The 27570-nt window shown below is 46.9% G+C and overlaps 1 protein-coding gene across 1 annotated transcript; it reads right to left on the bottom strand.

The window, feature by feature from the left end:
* Positions 1-15638: 15638 nt before the first annotated feature.
* Positions 15639-22922, bottom strand: C2H9orf152 (chromosome 2 C9orf152 homolog). Its single transcript, XM_069575452.1, has 2 exons — positions 22026-22922; positions 15639-17422 (listed from the first exon to the last, which is right to left on the bottom strand). Exons 1-2 carry the CDS (start codon positions 22216-22218, stop codon positions 16911-16913), a joined length of 705 nt encoding a protein of 234 aa, XP_069431553.1. The 5' UTR covers positions 22219-22922; the 3' UTR covers positions 15639-16910.
* Between the last annotated feature and the right edge of the window lie 4648 nt (positions 22923-27570).

Raw genomic sequence — 27570 nt, 5'->3', positions numbered from 1 at the left:
TAATAACTTGCTCTGGAGGATATGATCAAGGTGAGAGGAGAATTCAAACCCAAGCAGTCTGCACCAAAGTCTGAGTCTGACTGACCTCCCCAATTTTCCTTCTCACCGACTTGATTCAGTAGCAAACAGACCTCTGGTCTGGGTCCTGAGCTGGCTCTGCTTTCTAGGAGAGCCTGTCTTCAGCATCAAGGGGGAGATGGAACTCTGACAGCTGAAAATTGGGCTTTGAAGTGGCAGAAGTGTGGGGATATGAGTAGGACATGGACAGTCTCTGTTAAAGGCAGCCGCTGTCACTAAAAGCCAACACACAACAAAAATTTGGCCCTTCCCAGTTGCTTTCCTGAGCACTAGGCGAGTGGTCTGCCCTCCGAGTTATCACAAATACCTACTGAGTTATGTAAATATTTCGGAGTGTCATAGTAATAATCTCCAGCTCTCCAGCCTGAAGCATCTGTTTTCTTGGCTCCTACTAGTGGTCACGCATTTTATGGAATCAGCCCAGTTCTAAGCGTCTATTTCCCTATCGGGTAGGGTACAGGTAGACTGTCAACGAAGTGACCCAATAATTAATTCAGTGGCTGAAAGAAGATAGAAGGTTATTTCTCTCTCACAGTACAGTCCAAGGGGAGAGTTTGAAGTCCAAGGGCAATTTGTTTTAAGCTGTCTTTTAGAGTCAAACATTTCTTCGTATCCTCAGGACCTATTGTCACAGACGGTGTGGGCCAGCCTTCGGAACTGGTAAGATGCAGTAAAGCCATTTACTGAAAATCCAGGTGTGCCTACTCCCTGGATCCTCTGTAGGCACGGCTTCCCTGCATCTATTAAGACAGGACACCAGCTTCTAAGGATTGATTAATATAATTCTAGGATTTCCACCGCAACCACAGCTTGAATGAAGCCTAAAGGAATAAGGACTAAATACATTGCTAAAACTTGCTTAAGTTTGCACATCTTCCTCCATGACACAGTCCACATCCAGTTTATCTCTTCCTATATTTATAATTGTACAAACCACAGGAAGAATCGTTAGCAGGTCAGGTTAACAGAGAACTACCCTTTAGTTCTGAAAAATCCTCTGGGTGGCTTGAGATAGCCCCTCTATCTTAGCACAAATGCTAACGCACGTCTCCTTGTGCTCCCCAAATATCACATTGCATACCCACATTCCACAAGCCCTGCATATGATGGGAACAGAATTGGCATGCTTAGGGGACTAAAGGGGTGTTTAGCCTAGGCTGTGAAGCCACAAGGACACACACAGATACAAATAAGTTAACAGCGTTCAGATGGCTGTCAGTCACGTGACCAGCATCTCACTCAAGGGCAGCTGAGGAGGGCTTTTCCGAGCCTCTCAGGGTCACACAGCTGCTTACACTTGTGCTGCTTTCTCTGGCTTTGGTTGCAAGCCATACTGATTGACCTGAAGAAGTTTCTGGTGGCTGCCATGTTGTTTAGTCTGGGTTAATCTCAGCTGATCTGGAATGACCTCATGCTTATCTCCAGAGCTGCTGGAGTATGGCGGTGATCATTAGCTGCACTAACTCGAGATAAACGCCGTTCTTTTCCCATGGGTTCATGAGGTTGTTTCAGGGAAGGATGGACCAGCTGGCCAGCAGTGCTCAGTAATAACACTTGGGTTTATGATATGCATCTGGTGTTGATGGAATCTGGGGCTTTGGACATTTAAGGCTGGTCGTGTAACTGGAATGTGCTTAGAGGACCAGGTAGCTCACGTTAAGAAACCCCTGCCACAGGTAGACCAGGGCTTCTGGTTCTCAGGTGCTTTGCAGGTATGCTGATGGTGGTGATGTGAGACCTGTTCCACTCTGTGCTGAGAGGACAAAGAAGCCTGTGCCTGGAAGCGCCAGCCCCCTCCGCTGCACCTCTCTCCTGTGGCTGTATTGCTCCCTTGACCTGTAACAGGTGGTCTGAGTATAAACTGAACTGAGTCCTTTCAGCAGTAGAACATTTAAGGTAATTGATGTGTAATTTACACATATCTTCTTGATACAGCTTCATGCTCCTGATCTTTTTCATTATAGGGTTATCTATTTAGTTTTGGCTGGGCTGGGCCTTTGCTGCTGCGTGGGCCTTTCTCTACTTGTGAGCAGGGGCTACTCTCGAGTTGCCGTGCATGGGGTTCTCATTACAGTGACCTCTCCAGTTGCTGAGCTCTGGCTTTAGGGCGCATGGGCTTCAGCGGCTGTGGCTCCCGGGCTCTGGACCACAGGCTCGGCAGTTGTGGCCACAGAGGCTTAGTTGCTCTGCAGCATGTGGGATCCTCCTGGATCAGGGATTGAACTCACGTCTCTTGCATCGGCAGGCAGGCTCCCCACCACTGAGCCACCAGGGAGGTCCCATGCTCCTAATCTTATTGTCACTTAGACCATGCTTGCCGGGTGCCCTTGGTCCTTAGCAATCAGTCCAGGAAAGGTAAAGGCTCCCTGTAAGGGGAATGAGGCTGGTTCTCAACAGTAACTCTCTGGGCTTCGTAAATGTTACCAAACAATTCAGGTGATCTTTACTTGCAAGTGAGAGGTAAAGGCTCAAAGCCCCCTCCAGGCAGACAGAGGAAACTGAGGACTGGGCAGCTGGAGGCAAGTACAAGTTATCTGATGTCAGAACTTCTCTTTTCAAGTCCCATCCCTCAGAGACTTTGCCCAGGTCCCCTGAGCCTATTTTGAAAGTGGAGGAAAAAATAAGTTTGAGGAGCAAGAGCACAGAAAGGATTCTGCTCTCAGACTAAACTATAAAGTTTCAGACTAAAATACCCCATTCCAGGAGCACATTTAGAATGAATCCTGGGCTTCAGGCGTGTAGGGCTAGATCACCCACAGGGACTGAAGCACCTGTGCAGAAGTGAGAATGGATGTGTGGGCTGGGCCAGCTCTCTGAGGAGGAAGGCAGCTCTGAAAAGGGCTGACTGCCCCGGGCAGAGCCACGTGGATGAGAGAGGGTCAGTATGAGAGGTCAAAGGGGAACCAGATGGTTGGCTGGACTAGCAATACATAAGTAAAAACGTTATAACGTATTGAGGTGAAAGTCACATGATATAAAATTAACCACTTTAAATTGAACAAGTCATCATGCTTGGGACATTCACAGTGCTGTAGACTCACAGCCTCTAGCTAGTTCCGAAACATTTTCCTCATCCCAAACAGAATCATCATGCCCAGAATCAAACTCTCTCTCTCCTCTCCCCAAGCCCCTGGCAACCACTGATCTATGGATCTGCTTGTTGGACATTTCATATAAATGGAATCACACAATAGGTGGCCTTCGTGGCTGGCTTCTCTCACTGAGCAGAATAAATCAGCACTTCTTTCCTTTTTGAGGCTGAATAATAGTGCATTGTATGGGTTGATCATATTTAGTTTATCCATCCATTCACTGTCTGAACTGTTTCAGCATCTGATTTTTGTGACTTGTGCTGGTCTGAACATGTGTGTACAGGCACTTGTTTGAGTTTGTTTCCAATTACTTTGGGCACACACTTAGGACTGGAATTGCAGGGTCACATGGTAATTCTGTGTTTACTTTCATACTTTTTTTCCCTTTAAAAAAATTGAAACCTAGTTGATTTATAATATAGTTGTTTTTTCCAGGTATATGGCAAAGTGATTTAGACATATGTGTGTATATATATATGGAGAAGGCAATGGCACCCCACTCCAGTACTCTTGCCTGGAAAATCCCATGGACGGAGGAGCCTGGCAGGCTGCAGTCCATGGGGTCGCTAAGAGTCAGACACAACTTCACTTTCACTTTTCACTTTCATGCACTGGAGAAGGAAATGGCAACCCACTCCAGTGTTGTTGCCTGGAGAATCCCAGGGACGGGGGAGCCTGGTGGGCTGCCATCTACGGGGTCGCACAGAGTTGGACACGACTGAAGCGACTTAGCAGCAGCAGTGTATATATATATAATTTTTTCAGATTTTTTTCCCCTTATAGGTTATTACAAAGTACTGAGTATAGTTCCCTGTGCTATACAGTAGGTCCTTTTTGGTCATCTGGGCTTCCCTTGTGGCTCAGCTGGTAAAGAATCCTCCTGCAAGGCAGGAGACCTGGGTTCGATCCCTAAATTGGGAAGATCCTCTGGAGAAGGGAAAGGCTACCCACTCCAGTATTATGGCCTGAAGAATTCCAAGGACTGTATAGTCCATGGGGTCGCAAAGAGTCAGACACGACTGAATGACTTTCACTTCATTTTTGGTCATCTGTTTTATACAATGTAGTGTGTATATGTTAACCCCCAACTCCTAATTTATTCCTCCCCATCTCTTTATCCTTTGGTAACCATAAATTTGTTTTCTATGTCTGTGGGTCTATTTCTGTTTCGTAAAAAAGTTCATTTTTATCATTTTTTAAGATTCCACATATAAACAATATCATATGATCTTTGCCTTTTACTGTCTTACTTCACGTAATGTAATAATCTCTAGACCCATCCATGTTGCTGCAAATGAGATTATTTCATTCTTTTTTATGGCTGAGTAATATTCCATTGTATTTATATCTAACTTTTAATTCCCTGAGTCAGTGATTAAAAGAGCTGAGTCCCACCCCCGATCAGAGAGGAGGGTAGGAGGGGCCTGCTTCTCCTCCAGGTGAGGGAAAGGGGATTTAAAAGAACCCTCAAACAGCTTGTTAAAATATTTCCTGGGGAGCAAGGGAAACGTGAGAAGCACGCTGCACACCTGAGAACTCCAAAGGGCTCCATGTTGGAGCAGGCAGCTTCTCTAACATCACAGCAAAGAGGGGTTGCTGTGAGTTTGTCCCCCGTTCCAGAACTGTGGGTACAAGATACGGTGCCCCTTTTCCCCAGGAGCAGAGCTGGGCTTCCTGTGCAAGAGGGATGGCCAGTGAGATCTGCTTGGATCACATACCCGAGGGCTGCCTGCAGCCGGCAGGGGAAAGCGGCAGAAAGAAGGTGGAAACGTACCCGTGCGTGCGTGCCCTGCATGTGTGCGTGCCGTGCGTGAGTGATGAGCTGCAGATGGGTGGTAAGCAAACATTGGAGCAGAGATGCGCCTTCCAGGTCAGCGAAGATCCCCACGCTGAGAAGGTGAGTCTCCAGAAAGAGAAAGTGTCCGCATTGAATTCCTTCCTGCTCATCTCACGACAATATTAATCAAGTAAGCTCATACTTCACCTTCCTGCCTCCCTCCCTCCCAGCCTCTGCTGCTGCTAAGTCGCTTCAGTCATGTCGGACTCTGTGCGGCCCCATAGACGGCAGCCCACTAGGCTCCCCCTACCCTGGGATTCTCCAGGCAAGAATACTGGAGTGGGTTGCCATTTCCTCCTCCAATTCATGAAAGTGAAGAGTGAAAGTGAAGTCACTCAGTTGTGCCCGACTCTTAGCGACCCCATGGACTGCAGCCCACCAGGCTCCTCCATCCATGGGATTTTCCAGGCAAGAGTACTGGAGTGGGGTGCCATTCCCAGCCTCTGCTGCTGCTACTGCTGCTAAGTCACTTCAGTCGTGTCCGACTTTGTGCGACCCCATAGACGGAAGCCCACCAGGCTCCGCCGTCCCTGGGATTCTCCAGGCAAGAACACTGAAGTGGGTTGCCATTTGCTTCTCCAATGCATGAAAGTGGAAAGTAAAAGTGAAGTTGCTCAGTCGTGTCCAACTCTTAGCGACCCCATGCACTGCAGCCCACCAGGCTCCTCCACCCATGGGATTGTCCAGGCAAGAGTACTGGAGTGGGTTGTCAGGTGCCCAGCCTCTACCCACTCCCAACCCCGGAGAGGACAGACACTCTGTTAGGGATTTTGGGACCGGGGCTAGAGCCCCAGTAGGAGAGCAGTTCCCAGAGCTTCCTACCTTTTCCCACTGTGGACATCCAACCCGGGGCCTGCGGAGGAAGACGTGTTACCTTTGAAGGAAGCCAGAATGTTTGTTTGTTTTGTAAATTACACCGGACGGGATGTATTCCATGTTTTGTGACTTTGGAAGAGGAGCGCTTTCCGTTTCTCTGAAGGTTTAGAAGAGCGACAGGCTTCCTTATGAATATCAACCATGAAAATTCTGATGAGCGCAGCTGGCGCTCAACCCCCAGAAACCTCTGCCCCCTGAGCAGCTTAGTCTTCAGTCTCTGTGGTCTAAGGCAGTGGGTCCGACTGCTGCCCGCACCGATCCAGGGGACCCTTTCAAGGTCATCCTGAGGACCAGCCCACCTAGACAGGCAAATGTGAAAAGAAGAGGGGGGCAGGAAATGAGCCAATGAAAACAAATGTCCACCCAAGGACCTGTGAAAGTAATACTGGCTTTATTCACAATGACAAAAAAAAAAAAAGGAAAGAAACAGGGCAACGAAAAAGTAAATTGTGACTAATTACTGGGAAGAGGCTAAAGGGAACTTTCTAGAATGCTGGAAATGGTATATTTTGATCTAAATCACATAAGTGCATCACATATTTGTATCTGTGAAAATAAGTGTATATATACATGAAAGGGAACCTTTAAATACAAGATTAATTCACTTTCCATGCTTTTCATATTTTATGCCTGATCAAAATGTAAAATATTGATGACCAATGCTCAGGCCCTACTCCAGAGATGGTAATTTAATGGAATGTTCTCCAAGTTTCCTGATGATTCTCTTGTGCAGTCAGTTGAGAAGCACTGTCTTGGAGGACAGGACCAACCTTGGTGTGAACCTCAGGCTAGAGGGAAGAGGAGTCACAGGGACTGCACAGTTAATGGAAGGTCCAACCCACTGGGGTTTGGCACTTGAGTTTCCTTGGCACCCACACACTTTGGGGACTGGTGGTGATGGTTCACTGGTCCAGGGACCTTGCGTGGATCTTGCCAGCCTGTGGTGGGCAGTCAGCAGAGACAAGCCTGGTACTGAGGGGGCAGTTTGCCTCAGGTTGTGAGTTTAGCCTCACATATTGAGGGCAGCATCATAAGAGGACTGCAAGGCTCCTGGAGAATCTGATAGGCGGAGCCTGAGGCAGGGACAGGAACCCACGGCTGGGGCAGGAGTGAGGTCAGACTCTCTCATGCAAAAAGAAAAGCAAAATGCAGTTCATATTGCTACAAGAGCTCTCTGAAGTGCACCTGGGAGGCCGTGAAGGGAGTGTGACTGGTACAGGGCTCAGCTGTATGGAATCTGACCTTTTGACCTGATCATACAAATACCTGCCAGAAACTCAGGGTACGTATCAGATTGTTACTCTAAAATAACTCCTGTTGGCCTATTTATAGAACCCCTACCAAAAAGCAACTTGTGATTCCTTAAGGACAAATATTTTCTGACTTTTGACACAGTTGATCACAATTCTTACCAGACAACTGGTAATTAGTTGACATAGAGTTCATTTACAGTGTTTTAGTGTCTGCTATGTTAAAAAGCAGAGACTTTACTTTGCCAACAAAGGTCCGTCTAGTCAAGACTATGATTTTTCTAGTGGTCATGTATGGATGTGAGAGTGGACTATAAAGAAAGCTGAGCACAGAAGAATTGATGCTTTTGAACTGTGTTGTTGGAGAAGACTCTTGAGAGTCCCTTGGACTGCAAGGAGATCCAACCAGTCCATACTAAAGGAGATCAGTCCTAGGTGTTCATTGGTTGAAGCTGAAACTCCAATATTTTGGCCACCTCATGCGAAGAGCTGACTCATTGGAAAAGACCCTGATGTTGGGAAAGATTGAAAGCAGGAGGAGAAGGGGAAGACAGAGGATGAGATGGTTGGATGGCATCACTGACTCAATGGACATGAGTTTGGGTGAACTCCAGGAGTTGGTGATAGAGAAGGCCTCTCTATCAGGCATGCTACAGTTCATGGGGTCACAAAGAGTAGGACATGACTGAGCAATTAACCTGAACTGACTGATACTTTCTAATATTCTTTTCCATTATGATTTATCACAGGATATTGAATATAGTTCCCTGTGTGATACAGTAGGACCTTGTTGTTTATCCATCCTATATATAATAGTTCATCCATCCCATGTATAATAGTTGTAATCCCCTACTCGCAATCCTTCCCTCCCCCTCTCCCCTGGGCAACCACAAGTCTGCTCTCTGTGAGTCTATTTCTGTTTCATAGATAAGCTCATTTGTGTCATTATTTTTTATTTATTTAATTTTTGGTGTATTTGTTGCTCTGCATGGGCTTTCTCTTGTTGTGCAGAGTGGGGGCTGCTCTTTGTGGGGGTGCCCAGGCCTCTCACTGTGGTGGTTTCTCTTGGTGCAGAGCATGTGCTGTAAGCTCATGGCCTTCAGTAGTTGCGACACAACTCAGGATCAGGGCTCAGGGCTCAGCTCAGTAGGGCTCAGGATCAGTAGTTGGGGCACATGGGCTTAGTTGCCCCACGGCATGTGGAATCTTCCTGGACCAGGGATCAACCCCTTGTTACCTGAACTGTCAGGCAGATTCTTATCCACTGTACCACAAGAAAAGTTCTGTATCATATTTTAGATGTCACATATATAAGGGATATAATATTCATCTTTCTCTTTCTGACTTACTTCACTTAGCATATTAATCTCTATTTGCATCCATGTTATTGCAGATGGCATTAGTCCATTCTGTTTTATGATGAGTAGTATTCCATAAAGGTAGAGGTAAAAACAATACGCAGAAGAACTATACAAAAAAGATCTTCACAACCAAGATAATCATGATGGTGTGATCACTCACCTAGAGCCAGACATCATGGAATGAGAAGTCAAGTGAGCCTTAGGAAGCATCACTACAAACAAAGCTAGTGGAGGTGATGGAATTCCAGCTGAGCTATTTCAAATCCTGGAAGTTGACACTGTGAAAGTGCTGCACTCAATATGCCAGCAAATTTGGAAAACTCAGCAGAGGCCACAGGATTGGAAAAGGCCAGTTTTCATTCCAATCCCAAAGAAAGGCAATGCCAAAGAATGTTCAAACCTACCGCACAACTGTACTCATCTCACATGCTAGTAAAGTAATGCTCAAAATTCTCCAAGACAGGCTTCAACAGTACATGAACCATGAAATTCCAGATGTTCAAGCTGGTTTTAGAAAAGGCAGAGGAACCAGAGATCAAATTGCCAACATCCATTGGATCATCAAAAAAGCACAGGAGTTACAGAAAAACATCTGCTTTATTAACTACACCAAAGCCTTTGACTGTGTGGATCACAACAAACGGTGGAAAATCCTTCAAGAGATGGGAATACCAGACCACTTTACCTGCCTCCTGAGAAATCTTTATGCAGGTCAAGAAGCAATAGTTAGAACTGGACATGAAACAACAGACTGGTTGCAAATCAAGAGAGGAGTATGTCAAGGCTACATATTGTCACCCTACTTATTTAACTTATATGCGGAGTATATCATGCAAACTGCCAGGCTGGATGAGCACAACCTGGAATCAAGATTGCCAGGAGAAACATCAATAACCTTAGATATGCAGATGACACCACCCTTATGGCCAAAAGCAAAGAAGAACTAAAGAGCCTCTTGATGAAAGTTGGCTTAAAACTCAACATTCAGAAAACTAAGATCATGGCATTTGATCCCATCACTTCACGGGAAATAGATGGGGAAACAGTGTAATGTTTCCCCGTTGTTTCCAAACAATGGAAACAGTGAGAGACTTTATTTTTCTTGGGCTCCAAAATCACTGCAGATGGTGACTGCAGCCATGAAATTAAAAGGCACTTGCTCCTTGGAAGAAAAGCTATGACTAACCTAGATGGCATATTAAAAAGCAGAGAGATTACTTTGTTAACAAAGGTCCATCTAGTCAAGGCTATGGTTTTTCCAGTAGCCATGTATGGATGTGAGAGTTGGACGATAAAGAAAGCTGAGTGCTGAAGAATTGATGCTTTTGAACTGTGGTGTTGGAGGAGACTCTTTGCCGGGATCCGGCCCCAGTGGAACCAAGGTGATTCAAGGGGAGATGGATAGGCAAGGGAAAACTTATTTAATTAGAAATATAAAGAGATTAAGAGGAAATAGTATAGTAGGAAATTTTAGTGGAGAAAGGAGGCTGAATAACTTGGCTTATGGGGAAGATCAATAAAATCTCAGGACAAGAGATTTGCACCATCTACGTTGGGCCACCGGCGCCCACTTGAATATTGAAGAGTGCCCCACCTTAGGCTCCCTTTCACGTGGGTCTTAGAAGCCAGGACAAGTAAGTAGACTTGGTGAGCCGCCCCGCTCCAGATGGGAATTCAGCCTGAAATTAGAGTAAAGAGGAGAGGGAGCGAGAGGGAGAAAAAGAGAGAGAGACACGGGGGGGAGCCAGATTCCCAAGAAACTGGGCCGAGAGACTAGTCCGAGAAACTGGCCCATCCTTTATTGTTCAGAAGGCCTTTTATACTTTTGATAATACATGGAGATCAATGGTAACACAAAATTATGCAGCGTTAGCAGCCCAGATTCTTATCAAAACCAGGCTTTTCTCTCTGCATACCTAGTTGTATACACAAATCTTAGGTAATTTACATCATCTTCAGGCCAAAAGGGCCAATTAACATTTTACAGTCCTTTTCTGATAAGGTTTGTCAACCAGAAGGCTTATTTGTTTTGATCTTCCCAAAGTCTGGTGCCACTCTCAGAAAAACACTGAAGTTACATTCTTACATAGCAAAGATACAGCAATTTATAACAAGTAAAAGGAGTACAGTGATTTATAACAAAAGAAAAGTAATTAACTCAAAAGTCTAGTGTTGCTAACATCAAAACTACTATATATCTTTTTCCATATCCCATTTACATTGATTAACATCCTCCCAGGTGCCTAAAAGATAAAGAATGTGGAGGCCTGGCAGCAATCATTGAGTCAACAGTGAAAACCCGTCACCAATATGATTTTTAGCTCTTTAGAAGAGGCTCTGTATCTTTAAGATGCTTTTAAGCTTTGTGCCTCTCACAGTTGGGGGGCTGTAAGCAATTCACAAGCTGTAAGAGGTCTGGGGGAACCTGTTAGGCAAGCTAGAGAGCTATCAGAGGGGTTTAACTGAAACATCCCTTTCAAATGCAGAAGACTAAAGCTCTGATTTGACTTTTTTTTTTAGGTTTTTTTTTTTTTTTTAGTTTTTTATTTTTTAAATTTTAAAATCTTTAATTCTTACATGCGTTCCCATACATGAACCCCCCTCCCACCTCCCTCCCCACAACATCTCTCTGGGTCATCCCCATGCACCAGCCCCAAGCATGCTGCACCCTGCGTCAGACATAGACTGGCGATTCAATTCTTACATGATAGTATACATGTTAGAATGCCATTCTCCCAAATCATCCCACTCTCTCCCTCTCCCTCTGAGTCCAAAAGTCCGTTATACACATCTGTGTCTTTTTTCCTGTCTTGCATACAGGGTCGTCATTGCCATCTTCCTAAATTCCATATATATGGGTTAGTATACAGTATTGGTGTTTTTCTTTCTGGCTTACTTCATTCTGTATAATCGGCTCCAATTTCATCCATCTCATCAGAACTGATTCAAATGAATTCTTTTTAACGGCTGAGTAATACTCCATTGTGTATATGTACCACGGCTTTCTTATCCATTCATCTGCTGATGGACATCTAGGTTGTTTCCATGTCCTGGCTATTATAAACAGTGCTGCGATGAACATTGGGGTACATGTGTCTCTTTCAATTCTGGTTTCCTCAGTGTGTATGCCCAGCAGTGGGATTGCTGGGTCATAAGGTAGTTCTATTTGCAATTTTTTAAGGAATCTCCACACTGTTCTCCATAGTGGCTGTACTAGTTTGCATTCCCACCAACAGTGTGGGAGGGTTCCCTTTTCTCCACACCCTCTCCAGCATTTATTGCTTGCAGATTTTTGGATCGCAGCCATTCTGACTGGTGTGAAGTGGTACCTCATTGTGGTTTTGATTTGCATTTCTCTAATAATGAGTGATGTTGAGCATCTTTTCATGTGTTTGTTAGCCATCCGTATGTCTTCTTTGGAGAAATGTCTATTTAGTTCTTTGGCCCATTTTTTCCAGAGAATGTTAGAAGAGTGGAAAAGCAGGCAGACTCTGGTCTTGGGGGGTGGATGCTCAGGAAATTCCAGGGGGAACCCCTGAAGCCTGATCACGTCCTTGCATTTTGTCAGGCTTCCTTCCGCATGACCTTGTCATGGGTGGGATTCCTCACGCTGGCCCCTGGCAACTCTTGAGAGTCCCTTGGACTGCAAGGAGATCCAGCCAATCCATCCTAAAGGGGATCAGTCTTAGGTGTTCATTGGAAGGACTGATATTAAAGCTGAAACTCCAATACTTTGGCCACCTGATGCAAAGAACTGATACATTTGAAAGACCCTGATGCTGGGAAAGATTGAGGGTGGGAGGAGAAGAGGACGACAGAGGATGAGATGGTTGGATGGCATCACTGACTCAATGGACATGGGTTTGGGTGGACTCTGGGAGTTGGTGATGGACAGGGAGGCCTGGCGTGCTGCAGTTCATGGGGTCTCAAAGAATCTGACTTGACTGAGTGACTGAACTGAACTGAACATGAAAGTTCCCAGTCCATGGAGTTGCAAAGAGTCAGACACAACTGAGCGACTAAACCTACCTGAACTGAACCATTCCATTGTGTATAGGTATCACATCTTCTTTATCCATTCATCTGTTGATGGGCATTTAGATTGTTTCCATTTCTTGGCTATTGTAAATAGTGCTTCTATGAACATTGAGGGTGCATGTATCTTTTCAAATTATAGTTTTATCTGGATACATGCCCAGGAGTGGGATTGCTAGATTGTATGGTAGTTTTCAACTCGATGAACATGGGTTTGGGTGAACTCCAGGAGTTGGTGATGGACAGGGAGGCCTGGCGTGCTGCGGTTCATGGCGTCGCAGAGAGTCAGACTTGACTGAGCGACTGAACTGAACTGAATGATAGTTTTAGGGCTTCCCAGATGGTGCTAGTGGTAAAGAACCCACCTGCCACCTGCCAGGAGATATAAGAGATGTGAGTTCAGTCCCTCAATCGGGAAGATCCCCTGGAGGAGGGCATGCAACCCACTCCAGTTTTCTTGCTTGGGAATTCCCATGCACAGAGGAGCCTGGCAGACTACAGTCCATGGAGTCACAAGAGTCAGACAGGACTGAGCACAGCAATGTACCTAACACACTGGAGTGTGGCTGCCTGAGGTTACTTCTCGTTTTGCAGTTTCCTAGATGTGCCACCTGGAGCAAGTTATATAACCGTGTTAGAACTATTGGCTTAAATCTAGGGTACCCCACTCACTGCCAAGGGATGCTCAAACTACCGCACAACTGCACTCATCTCACATGCGAGTAAAGCAATGCTCAAAATTCTCCAAGCCAGGCTTCAGCAATATGTGAACTGTGAACTTCCAGATGTTCAAGGTTTTAGAAAAGGCAGAGGAACCAGAGATCAAATTGCAGACATCCGCTGAATCATCGAAAAAGCAAGAGAGTTCCAGAAAAACATCTATTTCTGCTTGATTGACTATGCCAAAACCTTTGACTGTGTGGATCACAATAAACTGTGGACAATTCTGAAAGAGATGGGAATACCAGACCACCTAACCTGCCACTTGAGAAACCTATATGCAGGTCAGGAAGCAACAGTTAGAACTGGACATAGAACAACAGACTGGTTCCAAATAGGAAAAGGAATACGTCAAGGCTATATATTGTCACCCTGCTTATTTAACTTCTATGCAGAGTACATCATGAGAAATGCTGGGCTGGAAGAAGCCCAAGCTGGAATCAAGATTTCCAGGAGAAATATCAATAACCTCAGATATGCAGATGACACCACCCTTATGGCAGAAAGTGAAGAGGAACTAAAAAGCCAAAAGTGAAAGAGGAGAGTGAGAAAGTTGGCTTAAAGCTCAACATTCAGAAAATGAAGATCATGGCATCTGGACCCATCACTTCATGGGAAATAGATGGGGAAACAGTGGAAACAGTGTCAGACTTTATTTTTTTGGGCTCCAAAATCACTGCAGATGGTGATTGCAGCCATGAAATTAAAAGATGCTTACTCCTTGGAAGGAAAGTTATGACCAACCTAGACAGCATATTAAAAAGCAGAGATGTTACTTTGCCAACAAAGGTCTGTCTAGTCAAGGCTATGGTTTTTCCAGTGGTCGTGTATGGATGTGAGAGTTGGACTGTGAAGAAAGCTGAGCACTGAAGAATTGATGCTTTTAAACTGTGGCGTTGGACAAGACTCTTGAGAGTCCCTTGGACTGCAAGGAGATCAAATCAGACCATCCTAAAAGAGATCAGTCCTGGGTGTTCATTGGAAGGACTGATGCTAAAGCTGAAACTCCAATACTTTGGCCACCCCATGGGAAGAGTCGACTCATTGGAAAAGACCCTGATGCTGGGAGGGATTGGGGGCAGGAGGAGAAGGGGACGACAGAGGATGAGATGGCTGGATGGCATCATCGACTCGATGGACATGAGTTTGGGTGAACTCCAGGAGTTGGTGATGGACAAGGAGGCCTGGCTTGCTGCGATTCAAGGGGTCTCAAAGAGTCAGGCACAACTGAACTGAACCCCGCTTACAAATTGGGATGCAGAGGTCTTTAGTTTTTCTTTTATTGGGGTTTCATTGCTTTGCAGTGTTACATTAGTTTCTGCTGTACAACAAAGTGATTCAGCTATATGTATACATATGCCCTCCCTCTTAGACCTCCCACCGCCACCCGCATCCCACCCCTCTAGATCATCACAGGGTGCCGAGCTGAGCTTTCTGTGCTGGGAGCTGCTCCGCACTAGCTTTCTGTTTCACCCATGGCCGGGCATAGATGTCACTTCCACTCTCCCAGTTCATCCCACCCTGCCCTTCCCACCCCGTGTCCACTGTTCCTTCTGTACATCTGCATCTCTGTTCCCGCACTCGAAATGGGTTCATCTGTACATTTCTCTAGATTCCACATATATGCCTTTAATATATGGTTTTTGTGGGATGCAGAGATCTTAAACAGGATAGTCACTACCAAAGAAGAAAGATTCCCCCAGGAAGGACCTGATCCTAGAGGTAGCACCACAGAACATTTCTAATATTTCCAGAAAGCCAAGAATGTTCGAATGCCTCTCTCAAAACCCAAGAAAATCAAGTTTAAAACCCTTGTTTTCTTTTTCAAAATAATATATAAGGTCAAAAAAAGAGGCCAGGCATGAAGTATTAGGTGGTGGTCATGCGATGCCTCTCTGGGGCACTGTTTCTCACACAGCCGGTGGGACACGTGGTGGAGGGTGACAATCAGAGGGAGTATTTGACTCTAGCTCCCAAGGATGGAAGGAGCTGGGCTCTCGGTGCATTTCCTTTATACCCATGAAGTGGAAATGTGTCTGTGTTACTTGTTTCGGACAATGAAACATAAGCAAAGTGGTTTGAGAGCTGGTTTGTGACCCTTTAATACACTTTCTTCTGCTGCTGCAGTAATTAGGGAAACCAGTGTTGATAAGGTGGTGCCACAAGATTGAAGAAGCTTGAATTAGTGGTAGTACTTATAAGAGAGCTGGGCTGGAAGTTTGCCCATATTCACAGTGAGATGTCTATGAGTGAACAAAAAGTAAGCTCCTGTGGTGAGATTTGGAGCTTGTTTGTTACTCAGCAAAACATATCCTATCCTGATTACCGCGTTAGAAAGAGGACTGACTTGTGGGAAGCCTCTTTAAAATAAAAGCGAAGGATAAAGTTGTTTTGTTTTCAGCAAAATGTCTTGTTTTTTATTAGACTGTAAAAAATTAACAACTGACTCATTAATTATCCACAAAAGGAATCAAAATGAATCCCCAGGTTGGAGGGAGTTTCAGGGTGGCTCAAGAAGGCACATACGTGTTTTTAAGAGAAAATGACACTCCTAGCTAACAACTCTCCATGTGAGTGGGCAAGACTGAAGCACCATGGGGAAGAAGGAAGACGCGGGTAAAACTTTACAGAGAGAGAAGCTAGCGTGAGGAAATGTCACCTTAGGTGTGTTTAAGTGTGTTGATTAAAGTTGACCAGGTGAGATACTTTCTTCCCCACTAACCAAGTAACAGTTGCTTCACTTTGGTTTAAAATATACCAGGAAGGATCTGAATGATTCAAATGTGGCTGAAAAGGGAGCAGTTTTTGAGGAACATATACTTTCCAAGCAGGAACATTGCTTTGTTTCCTTCTCCGAGGCTTCTGTTACTATATATCTGCAGGGATGGGCAATGTTTAATTTGGAGAGAGAGAGAATGAGAAAGGAAAGGAGAGAGGAGACAAATAGGAAAGAACAAAGGATGGAGGGAGAAGGGGAAAAGGAAATAAATCTATAATGAGGCTGGAATGCGCAGTCTCAATGAGAGGGGAGAGATCACCAACTCTTCCTAAAGTCCCTTAAACACACAGAACAGTAGGTAACCTTGTATTGACCCTTTTTACCCAGGGTGACTATATTCTGGGAGGCCGGGGCTGAAATGCTATGGTCACTATGAATGAAGGAGATGACTTCTAAGTGTGCTGGCCTCCAGGCATAGCAACCAGAAGGAGACAGTTCTAGGAGCTCCTCTTCTCCAGAACATGGGAGGAATCCTCAGAAGTTACTGAAAACATGGTTGCCCACGCCTGTTGACTCCAGGGCACTGCCGAGGCTTCCATTGACTAGGGTCTCTGTTTTATGTTTCAGAATTCTCTAGATCCAGGGACCGAGCCGATGTCCACGGCTCTGTCTTCTTCTGTGAGCAGAATGGGGCTGTGCTGATGGGACAGCACTCTTTCATCCTGAGCTGTGAGCAGTCTGGTCTGGGCAGTCTCTTTTTCTTTTTTTCTTTGAGGCACAAGACCCTGTGCCCACGGTGAAGTTCATTTCCCCACAGTCTGACCCACAACTGATGCCATTCAGCTCTGCCCACAGCTCCAGGCCTTTGTTGCGTCTCTGTCTCCCAGCTTCCTTGATGAGGCCATACATGGCCTCAAAGTTGAGGCCTCTGAGTAGAGAGCTTCAGGCTGGACCATATAAGCCCAGGTTCCGGGCAGCCTGGGAAATCCTGGGAGTTTTCCTCTGGGGAAATGGATAGTGAGCTGGTTTTCCAGCCCGGTGTGGCCTCTTTATGGCAGGAGGGCCCTGCGTGCCCACGTGGAAGCCAGATCCCACTGCCTTTGTCTGTGACTCGTCCGCTTGGCACTCAGGCTGGGCTGTTTCTGGGATGGTGGTTTTTTGCTGAGTCACCTGAGTGTCTTCAAACAAGCCTGGGAGCCTTTGCTCAGAGCCCGTGAACTTGTCCTTGTGTTTTACTTGAAGACCGGTTCCCTGGTGGAAGGTTTGGACCAGGCGATGCATCTCTAGGTGCGTGTGCCACGGAGACTCAGGGGTCTGGAGACAGCCCCTGTCATCCTCCTCCAGCGTCTCCTCTGCCTCAGGAGCCGCCTCTTCCGGGGTCAGGGAATGCCTTTTCTCCTTGTTAATCCAAACCGCACTGACCAGGGACTCGGCTGGGGCGGACAGGTTCCCTCCTGAGAAAGCAAGACACCAACAGGGTCACTGCTGGAAGGTACAGGGGCAGCCCTCGTTTGGGGGGTTCTCAGAGCTTTCAAGCTGAGAAAGTCCATGCCCAGGACATCAAGGAGGCCAGATCCCCAGTGCACACACTGTCTCTAACACACACCCAGTCACGCATGACTATTCATTCAGTCCATTATTAAGTATTTATAATGTGCCAGGCATTATATATTTGAGGTCTTGAGACAAAATCTACCCCTTCATGATATGGTCTAGTGAAGTAGAAAGTCAAAGTGTTAGTTGCAGAGTCGTGTCTGACTCTTTGTGACCCCATGGACCGTAGCCCACTAGGCTCCTCTGTGCGTGGGATTTCCCAGGCAAAAATACTGGAGTGGGTTGCCATTCCCTTCTCCAGGGGATCTTCCCAACCCAGGGATCCAACCCTTTCACTTTCTACTCCACTAGACCACATCATAAAGGGGTACTTTTTGTCTCGGTGTTCATTACTGTATTCCCACGTCCTGGGATAAACAATGGAGTAGAAAATGAATAAGTAATAAAAGTTCCAATGGTAATCAGTGCTGTGGAAAAACATTCAAGAATGAGAGTTTCATAATAGATTCCAGTTTTTGCGGTGAGGGAGTGAACCCTAGGGAGAGCTGGGAAACGCACATTTGAGGCTGAAAGAACAACCAGGAGCAAGGGCACGCACATGTCCACCCACAGGTGTGATTCATATACACTGGCCAGTGGAAAGGGGTTATTCTTTGGTGTTATGGGGTTCTGATGGTGGGTTTAGCATCCAAGGCAGAGGAGGAGGGGCTGTGTTTCAAGCAGCTCCTTTAGGAGGACTGCTGCTAAGTCACTTCAGTCGTGTCCGACTCTGTGTGACCCCATAGACGGCAGCCCACCAGGCTCCCCTGTCCCCAGGATTCTCCAGGCAAGAGTACTGGAGTGGGTTGCCATTTCCTTCTCCAATGCATGACAGTGAAAAGTGAAAGTGAAGTTGCTCAGTCGTGTCTGACCCTCAGCGACCCCATGGACTGCAGCCTTCCAGGCTTCTCCGTCCAGGGGTTTTCCAGGCAAGAGTATTGGAGTGGGGTGCCATTGCCTTCTCCGTTGGAGGACTGGTCTTTATCTTTTGTCTCGTGGCCGCTGTCCTGGAAACATGTTTGCAGCACCGTCTGCTCTCCTGCCCTGGCTTCAGGGATGAGCAGCTGGGCTGATGCCTCTGTTCCTTCTCAGGGACATCTTTTTACCACCTTGTGGAACGTGGCAGTTTCTTGTCAACTCTTGGTGGCGGCGAGGGTTGGAGGAATGACTGAATGTCATTTTCCTACAGAAAGGAGGCCTGTACCAAGCCTGGAATTGCCTCTGAAATGTCAGCAAAGCTCCCTTGAGCATTCTGATATTTGTCGCTGCAGAAGGCCCTGTAGGTAACAATGTCCACAGTGGGAGCAGAGAGATGCTATTGAAGGAGGAAAGCCAGGAGGAGCCCTTGGACTCCAGTACTAGGAATCCAAAAGGCCTGCCACTTCTAGAACCTGAATACATCCCATGATGTTAAGAGGAAAGCTAATTCCAGAGCCTGCCTGCCATTAATCAGCTCCCAGAATACCTGACCCTCCAGATACAACTCCGTGTCTTCAGATGCTGAAATCTAGTTTTAGTGGGAGCCGGTCTCGATAACCAGTCTGTCTTCCTGGGTCTCAGATGTGCTGGACACAGAGGACTCCTGTCTTCTAAATTCCCTCTACTTGCTTGGCTTCATGGCATTAATATTTCCTGGCTTTCTCCTCCATTTAAGAAAAATAAATTGTGGCAAGACCTATACAACATAAAACTTACCACCTTTAGCCATTTTGAAGTGTATTGTTCAATAGTGTTAAGTCCAGTCACTTGGTTGTACAACTGATCTCAAGAACTTTTTCATTTTCCCAGACTGACACTTGACCCATTAAATGACAATTCTTCATCTCCTCCACCCCCACCCTGGCAACCACCATTCTACTTATTGTCTCTGGTTTGGCAACTCCATGTACCTCATATGAGTAAATCACTACAGCATTTGTCTTTTTGTGACTGGCTTATTTCGCTAAGTGTAATGTCCTCAAGATTCACCTGGGTTCATCCAAGAGTCAGCATGTCTGAATTTCCTTCCTTTTTCAGGCTGGTGTTCATCTGCTACCATTTCAACTGCTGTCTTCTCTGACTTCTCTTCCTCTGCTTGTGCCTTCAATAATTTAGCGTTCTATACCTCTAATTGTCCTCCCAGCCTCTTATCAGTTTATGCATTGGTCCCCCACAATTTTATCCATGCCTGTGACTTCAACAATTTGTCCATATCTCCAGCCCAAATTACTCTCCTGAGATCCAGGCTGGTTGGAAGCTTTACGGGTAATTCCCTCTAATGCAGCATGTTTAAAAATTTTCATTTGGGTTGTGCCAGGCCCTAGTTGTGGCACATGGAATCTTTAGTTGTGGCATGTAGGATTTTTAGTTATGGCACGTGAGATGTATTTCCCTGATCAGGGATTGAACCCAGGCTTCTGGTGTTGAGAGTCATAGCCACTGGACCATGAGGGAAGTCCTCGAATGCAGCATATTCACAAATTCATCTCTCTCTATCAGAAATATTTTTCTCCTATATTCCCTATCTCACTGGGTGGTATCACCATCCACCCTATTGCTAACGTGCAGGCAGAATTGCTTTTTTGCTTCTACCACCATTTTTTCACCCCTACCACCATTTTTTCACCCCATTTTTATAATCTGAAAGTGAATGTGTTAGTTGCTCAGATTCTCTACTGTCTGAGCCACCAGGGAATCTGCCTGCGATGCAGGGGACTCGGTTTCAATCCCTGGGTCAGAAGATCCCCTGGAGAAGGAAATGGCAACCCAGTGCAGTCTTGTGGACTGGAGAATTCCATGGGCAGAGGAGCCTGGCAGGCTACAGTCCATGGAATCGCAAAGTATTGGACATGACTGAGCAGCTATCACTTTCCCAGTTTGTAATCGGACTCTGATATCTCCCTGGAGAACCACCTTAATCCTCACGCCCAGTCCAAGTGCTTCAAGTGTCCTTCCAACTCAGTGTCTATGACCTGGTGACCTGGTCCTTAGCCGATCAGCACAGAAAGTCTCAAGGAGGTTTATCCATATTCATTTATTTCGTTCCCACCACAATCTTATACCTTGGGGACTATAGTTATACCTGATTGACAGATGAGGGAACTGAATCACAGAGGAATTTATAGGATTTGTTCAAAGCCTCACAGAGTAAGTCAGTGGCAAAGCTGGGGCTCAGGCTGTCCTCCAGAGACCAAGTACAGGGACATCCCATCAGACAGCACACTGTTTCTCCCAGCTAGAGTGGGAATGTGAACTTGCAGACTGCTGCGAAAGAAGTACCCCGAAAGATCCTGACCGAGCCTGCGGGTCAGAAGTCTTCCCTGGAGAAGCAGTGACTGAGCCTTAACCTGTTGTAACTCATGACATGGTTGCTTATCACGTGGTGGTGATGGAGGCAGGAGCTCTGAATTACAGGATGCAGGAGAAGGGGCCAGCAGGGAAGGCTGGGGCAGGGGTGGTAAATGCTATGCGGTGTGCTGAGTTTGTGATGTCTTTGGGACATACACATGACATAGTTTTGTGAGTCTGAATCATAGGTGTGTTAAATCAGCTTTCACTTGATACAGGTTTAATGAATGTTGAGTGACGGAGTGAATAAACACCGCTGAGGATGGGAAAGCTTTAGGAAACTGTCAGCTCTGCCCTGCACAGATGGGGATGCTGTTTGGCTGTGCCAGGTCAGTGCAAACAGATCCCACTGGTTGGTACTTTTAGCCCATGGCAGCACACTTCCTGTCACTTCCCGGCAGTGAAGTCCCTCTGGCCCCTGACTCCCTCCCAGCCCAGCCTAGAGCAGGGTGGGCTCCCAGGGAGTGTGAATGATGCAAACCACCACAGAAACCCCCGGGCACAGACTACACCTCTTGGGGGCCTTCCTGCTTGTCTTGTCTTGTTCCTCTGGGTTTAGAGGGTAAGGGGCTGAGGTTTGAGTCTTGTGCTCCTAACTTCCTCCTCGAATAAATCTGAGTTCCTAATGGAAGGGAGGCTTCTCCCCTGAAGGAGGGGCTTCTATATCTCAATGCTTCTCCGGCTGATGGGTGAGCCTGGGTGCCTCCTGGGTCCCTGAGCCCTGTGTTTCCTCTGGTCGATGCCCAGGCTGTTGGAAATATCACATGTTCTCTCTCCAGAGCCCATTTCCCTGTTTTGCAGGAGGTGCCCAAGTGAGACCCAGCCAGGAAGCACAGCTCCCATCTCCCCACGTGGCCTACCGGCGGGGGGGCCAAGCCCAGCTCACCAGGCAGACCAGTTCAGCAAGATCAGAATCTAAGAGCAGAGGCCAGGAACTGCGGCATGCTGCCTGCCAGCCCCCCTGCTGGAGCCCCCTGCCTCAGCTGGCACCCACACCAGCCCCTCTGTTCTGACCCTGTCTCCCTGCTTTTGTCCACTGGGGGGACCCGCAGAGGCCTGGCCCTGCGGTGCCCACGGCTCTGCCACCCGTTCTGCCCACAGCCAGGTCCTCTGCCCCCAGCACCTGCCCAGCCCTACCTTTCGGGAGCACCACGACGTGGGCCTGGGCCTTCTGCTTCCGTCTCAGGCCTTCATACTGGGCTCGCAGGAGCTGGATGTTAAGCAGGGGCCCTTTCCGGGGGGCCTGAGGCCCGGAGCCCTCGGCCATGTAGTAAGACCCCAGCTGCCAGAAGTGGGGCAGGGCGGGGCACGGGCAGGGCAACCCCTTCATCCGGATCCGGGAGGAAAGCAAACACGGATGGGCGGGGCCGAGGGGGTGGTGGGGCTCAGGGAAGTGAGGAGGAAGGTAGCCAGATCCTGTGGAGAGCAAGGTAGGGAGACTGAGAAATGGAGGAGGGGAAATGGGGTGGAAAGGGACCGTAAGGAGAAGGAAAAAGTCTGGGGGTGTGGGGCACCTGCAAGAGGGAAATTGAGGGAGAGTGAAGGAGGGGGTCCAAAGAGGGGACACAGAATGGAGGAAGAAAGTGATAGCAGAGATGGATGGGGGAGAAGCGTGAGGACTGGAGGGCAGCAGGAGGAAGAAGAGGGCAGGGAGTGAATAGAAGTGAGAAACTGAGGAGCTGGCAAGCCCAGCTGCTCAGATCCTTCTAGGGCCCAAGGGATGTCCTGCTCCAGGTCCTTCACTGCTTGATCCTAAAGTGCAGAATCCAGGAGCTCCTGTGACGCCTCCTGTTTCCTGGCAGAGCTGGAGCTAGTGCTGAGACAGGCCAAGTGCCCAACTTGGCTCACGCTTCTCGGACTGGACCGTGGATGCTTGTCAGCAAACCTGCTCGTTTGGTTGGCAGTTGACGAAGGAGCTGGTGCCCAGGGGATATGCACCAGCATTGGGCAGAGGGAGACCGACCCAGCAGCAAAGGTACCCCTGAGACCTCCACTCACCCCCACGGTGTGCAACCTGTGAGAAAGCCCAGCCCCAGTGAGCCGTGGCCTCCAGCCAGCCCCACCCCCTTTGACATTCAGTGTAGCCTCTGTGGTCTCAGCATTTCCCAACCAGTCAGGTTGGTGTTTGTCTTACCCACAGCTGGGTGCACCCTCCCCCTCTGCTTGGCAGCCCTGCCATGCCTACATCCGGTTTGAATCCTAAACTCTGTCTCTCTCTCACACACATCAGCTTTGATCTATCCTGGGCTCCATTTGACCGATTAAGCTTTCTATCTTCTCCTAACACAGTTACCCAAAATATCTGCAGAGGCAGTGGAAACAGTAGCAGCTGAATTTAGAGACATTTTGGAAAGCAGTGGGATGTTATTTAGCCATAAGACACTGGACAAGAGATGGAGTGTAAATCTTTGTTAGGTAATATTTGCCATATGGGCTTTCCAGATGGTGCTAGTGGTGAAGAACCCGCCTGCCAGTGCAGGAGACATAAGAGATGCAGGTTCAAGCCCTGGGTTGGGAAGATCCCCTTGAGAAGGGAATTGCAGCCCACTCCAGTACTCTCGCCTGGAGAACGCCATGGACAGAGGAGCCTGGCGGGCTACAGTCCATGGGGTCGCAAAGAGTCAGACATGGTTGAGGGTACACAGCACATATGTGCCATACACATGTAGGCTGTATGCTTTGTTGGGTGGTGTGTGCTGCTGTAACAAGGTACCACAAACGGGTTGGCTTCAACCACAAGAATTCATTGTCCCACAGGTCTGAAGACCACAAGTCCAAGATCAAGGTGTCAGCAAGGTTGGTTCCTCCTCGGACGTGGGAGGGAATCTGTTCCATGCCTCTCATGTTGCTTCTGGTGGTTTGCTGGCAACCTTGGGCATTTCCTGGCTTGTAAAAGCATCACCTGATCTTTGCTTTGTAGTCACATGATGTTCTCCTTGTATATGTGTCTCTGAGTCCAACTTACCCTCTGTATAAGGACACGAGTCCTATTGGATTGGGACCCGTGCTAATGACCTCATCTTAAGTCAACGTTTCTATCTGCCATGATCCAGTTGCCAAATAAGGTCACAGTCTGAGGTACTAGTTAGGACTTCAACATCTGGATCTGGGGGGACATAGTTTAACTGCTACCAGGTAGAGAAGTGGTAGACCCGTCATAGAGATGGCACAGGAGAGGAGCAGATTGGGGCTATGGAGAGGAAGAGGGATTTGTTTCAGATGTGATGTTTGAAGTGCCTCTGGTCATTGAGTCATCAGGAGGGAGCTGGAAGCTTGGTAGGAGATGCAGATGTCGTCATTTGTGAAAAAGATACAGTTCATTATTGGAAAAGTTTTATCATTAGACAGTCATGCATACAGGGAATTGAGAGATGGTCTAAAGTTGCTTTCTTTTCCCTTTTCAGTCCCCGCTAGCTTGTTCAAGTTCAAGTTTGATGGGTAGAAGTGGGGTCTCTCCTGTGCACTTCTGCCTTCTCTCTTCTCTCTTTTCCCAGTGTCTAACTTCTTTGTCTTGGCTTCTGGTCTGTCATTACGTTCTAGCTATTGAGAGAGGGGATGAACAGTCTAGGCTAGTGTAGCTTCTACAAGATTACGTCTTAACACAATTTCTGTGCTATTATTTTGCTTAAATGGTCTCACTGTCTTTCCCTCACCTCCTCAAGACCTCCACAATTATCCTGGCTTGGGTTGGGGAGGGCTCCATCAGTGGGAGAGTATATACTCCAGGAAGAGGGTTATGAAGGTGAAATGTTCACCCTACCTTCTAAGAATGGAAGTCTTCAGCCCATATGTAGCAGCTGAAGTCTTAGAACTGAATGAAATTTCCAACTTAGAAGGCTATTTCAAGATACCAAGCTCTGGGAAGAACAATATTTAAGGGGCAGGTAGAAGTAAGAAGTGCCTGGAAAATCCCATGGATGGAGGAACCTGGTAGGCTGCAGTCCATGAGGTCGCTAAGAGTCGGACACAACTGAGTGACTTCACTTTCACTTTTTACTTTCATGCATTGGAGAAGGAAATGGCAATCCACTCCAGTGTTCTTGCCTGGAGAATCCCAGGGACGGTGGAGCCTGGTGGGCTGCTGTCTATGGGGTCGCACAGAGTCGGACACGACTGAAGCTACTTAGCAGCAGAAGTAAGAAGGTAATGTTGAAAAACATAAAAGGTGAAATCAAAACGACAGGAGAAAAAACAGTGAAGAGGGGCATCCCAGACTGCCAGGAGGGACGGAAATGTCACCAAAGAGCCAGGGTGGCCAAAAGTGGGGAGACAGAATCTCCTGATCTCCCTTCCGGCCCTGTAGAATAGCACCTGAGAAATATATGCAGAAGACTGGTTCTCAGCCTGGTTACACATTACAATCACCTTGGGAGGTTTCTTTTAATATTTATTTGTTTAGCTGTGCTGGGTCTTAGTTGCGACATGCAGAATCCTTGATCTTTCTTGTGGCATGTGGGATCTAGTTCCCTGATCAGGGATCGAACCCGGCCCCCTGCCTTGGGAGGTTGGAGTCTTAGCCACTGGACCACTAGGGAAGTCCCAAAACCACCTTGGGAGTTTTTTTGGGTTTTTTTTTTTTTTAACATTCATTTATTTATTTGGCAGCATTGGGTCTTTCCTTGTGGCACACAGACTGTCTAGTTGAGGCGTGCAGCCTCCAGAGTGCACGGGCTCAGTAGTTACAGCGTGCAGGCTTAGTTTCTCTATGGAATGTGAGAGCTTAGTTCCCTGACCAAGGATCGAACCTGAATCCTCAGCATTGCAAAGAGGATTCTTAACCACTGGACCACCAGGGAAGGCCCCCACCCTGGGAGTTTAAAAAAAAAAACACCCATGCTGGAGTGCCTCCCCTAAATATTCTGATTCACCTAGTCTGGGGTGGTGTCTGGATATTGGTGTGTGTCTAAAATTCTCCACTGCTCTGGAGAGTTAACTGCCCAGACTCTTGAATCTCTGGGTTACTGGTTGAGAGACAGTGGTGGGAAATAGCCCAAGCTTCTTCATTCCTTTTTTTTTTTTTAAAAATCAGAGAGCCTCTCTAGCAGCAGCTTCCCTGGTGGCTCAGATGGTAACGAATCTGCCCACAATGGAGGAGACACAAGAGACTCAGGTTCGATCCCTGGGTCGGGAAGATCCCCTGGACAAGGAAATGGCACTCAGGATTCTTGCCTGAAGAATTCCATGGACAGAGAAGCCTGGTGTGTTACAGTCCATAGGGTTGCAAAGAGTAAGACATGACTGCGTGACCAATACTTTTCCTTTCTCTACTTGGAGCTGAAGATAATACGGGCCCCTCCATTCTAGTCCAGGGGCATCTGCCATAAAATTGGACTCAATTTCTACTGCATTTGACACCTGTCAGTCTTCATTGTTTAATAGTAACTGTTATCCTTTTCTCTGGTTGAGTCTTTGTAGGTATTCCAATGGGAATTAGGAGAGGCTACCAGCTGCTGGCTGCTTGCCTGTTAGAAGCTTAAATTCTTTCCTTAATTCATGTGGTTCCTCTCTCTCTTAATACCTAAATCTTTCATCTCTTTAGAATTGATTTTAGTATTAGAGTTTTAAATAAAGCATGAATCTAGCTATTTTTTCCTCCAGATAATTGCCCTGTTGCAGAGTACCACTTATTGAATAAACTTCCCTTTCCCTATGATTTGCAATAACAGCAATAATAGTGTAAGAAAAAAAATTGGTATCCCATCCCAGAGAGTCCTCTGAAATAAATAAAAAATATGATTGAGCTGTAGCCCTTCTTGAAAAATGATGACAGCTCCCACTAGAAGGACATGTTTATTATGTGGGTGGACTCACCAGCGGAGCAAGAACAAAGCTTACTTAGGGTTCAAGACACCAGAGAGGGATGAGATGCCCTGTTATTTGGAAAAAATATTTTCTCTTTTCCGTATGGTTTAAACTGTAGTGAAGCTGAAAATGAAAGTCCATGTTGAGAGATAAGCATGTGTGTAATCTAACAGGGTCACTGATGAAAGGAACCGCTTTCCCTGGAGCTCTCAGGAAAGCTTATAGTAAAGGAAATGAGACCTAGAGGATCCAAGTCCACTCCAGTTCAAAGGGCCCAGCTCTTCTATAAGACATGGGTGACAAAGGCGTCACTTATCACTAGAATACTATCCCAGAAAGAATCACTCAGACCGGAGGCACTATAAAGGCCAGCCAGGGGTGAATGGAGATTCAGAGACTTGAAGAAGACGCCCACAGGGGAGGTGGTTTGTGAGCCAAAGGCCAGGAGAGCCAGGTATGTGTAGGGGTGGGTGGTCAACAGGAGTGGATTCCATCTTGGTGCAGGACTTAAGTCCTTTCCCCTAGAGACTCTAGGAAAAGCTTAAGATACCCTGATCTTTAGTTTTTCCTCTTCTCTATACTAATTTCTCTCTAAAATTATCCCACTCCACAGCTTGGTGATGTAGCCTTAGACCAAAAGGACAAGATGGTGATGGATAGGATCCTCCCTGGGTGTCTTCTTGCTGGTTCCAGTGAGAAGAGGGCTCAGCCTGATCACTTTTGGAGAACGATGTCAGAGTCATGATCTCCAAAGAAGAAGCTTTCGCTTCGGGACCAGGACCAGACTTGATCACTCAAGAGCTTTTGTGTAGCAGAGTTTTATTAGTATAAAAAGGAGAGAGAACGCTTCTGACATAGACATCAGAAGGGGGACAGAGAG

Source organism: Ovis canadensis, chromosome 2 (assembly GCF_042477335.2).
Source record: "Ovis canadensis isolate MfBH-ARS-UI-01 breed Bighorn chromosome 2, ARS-UI_OviCan_v2, whole genome shotgun sequence".
Taxonomy (NCBI): domain Eukaryota; kingdom Metazoa; phylum Chordata; class Mammalia; order Artiodactyla; family Bovidae; genus Ovis; species Ovis canadensis.
The sequence above is the reverse complement of the archived record's forward strand: the minus strand, read 5'-3'. Positions and strand labels throughout refer to the sequence as shown.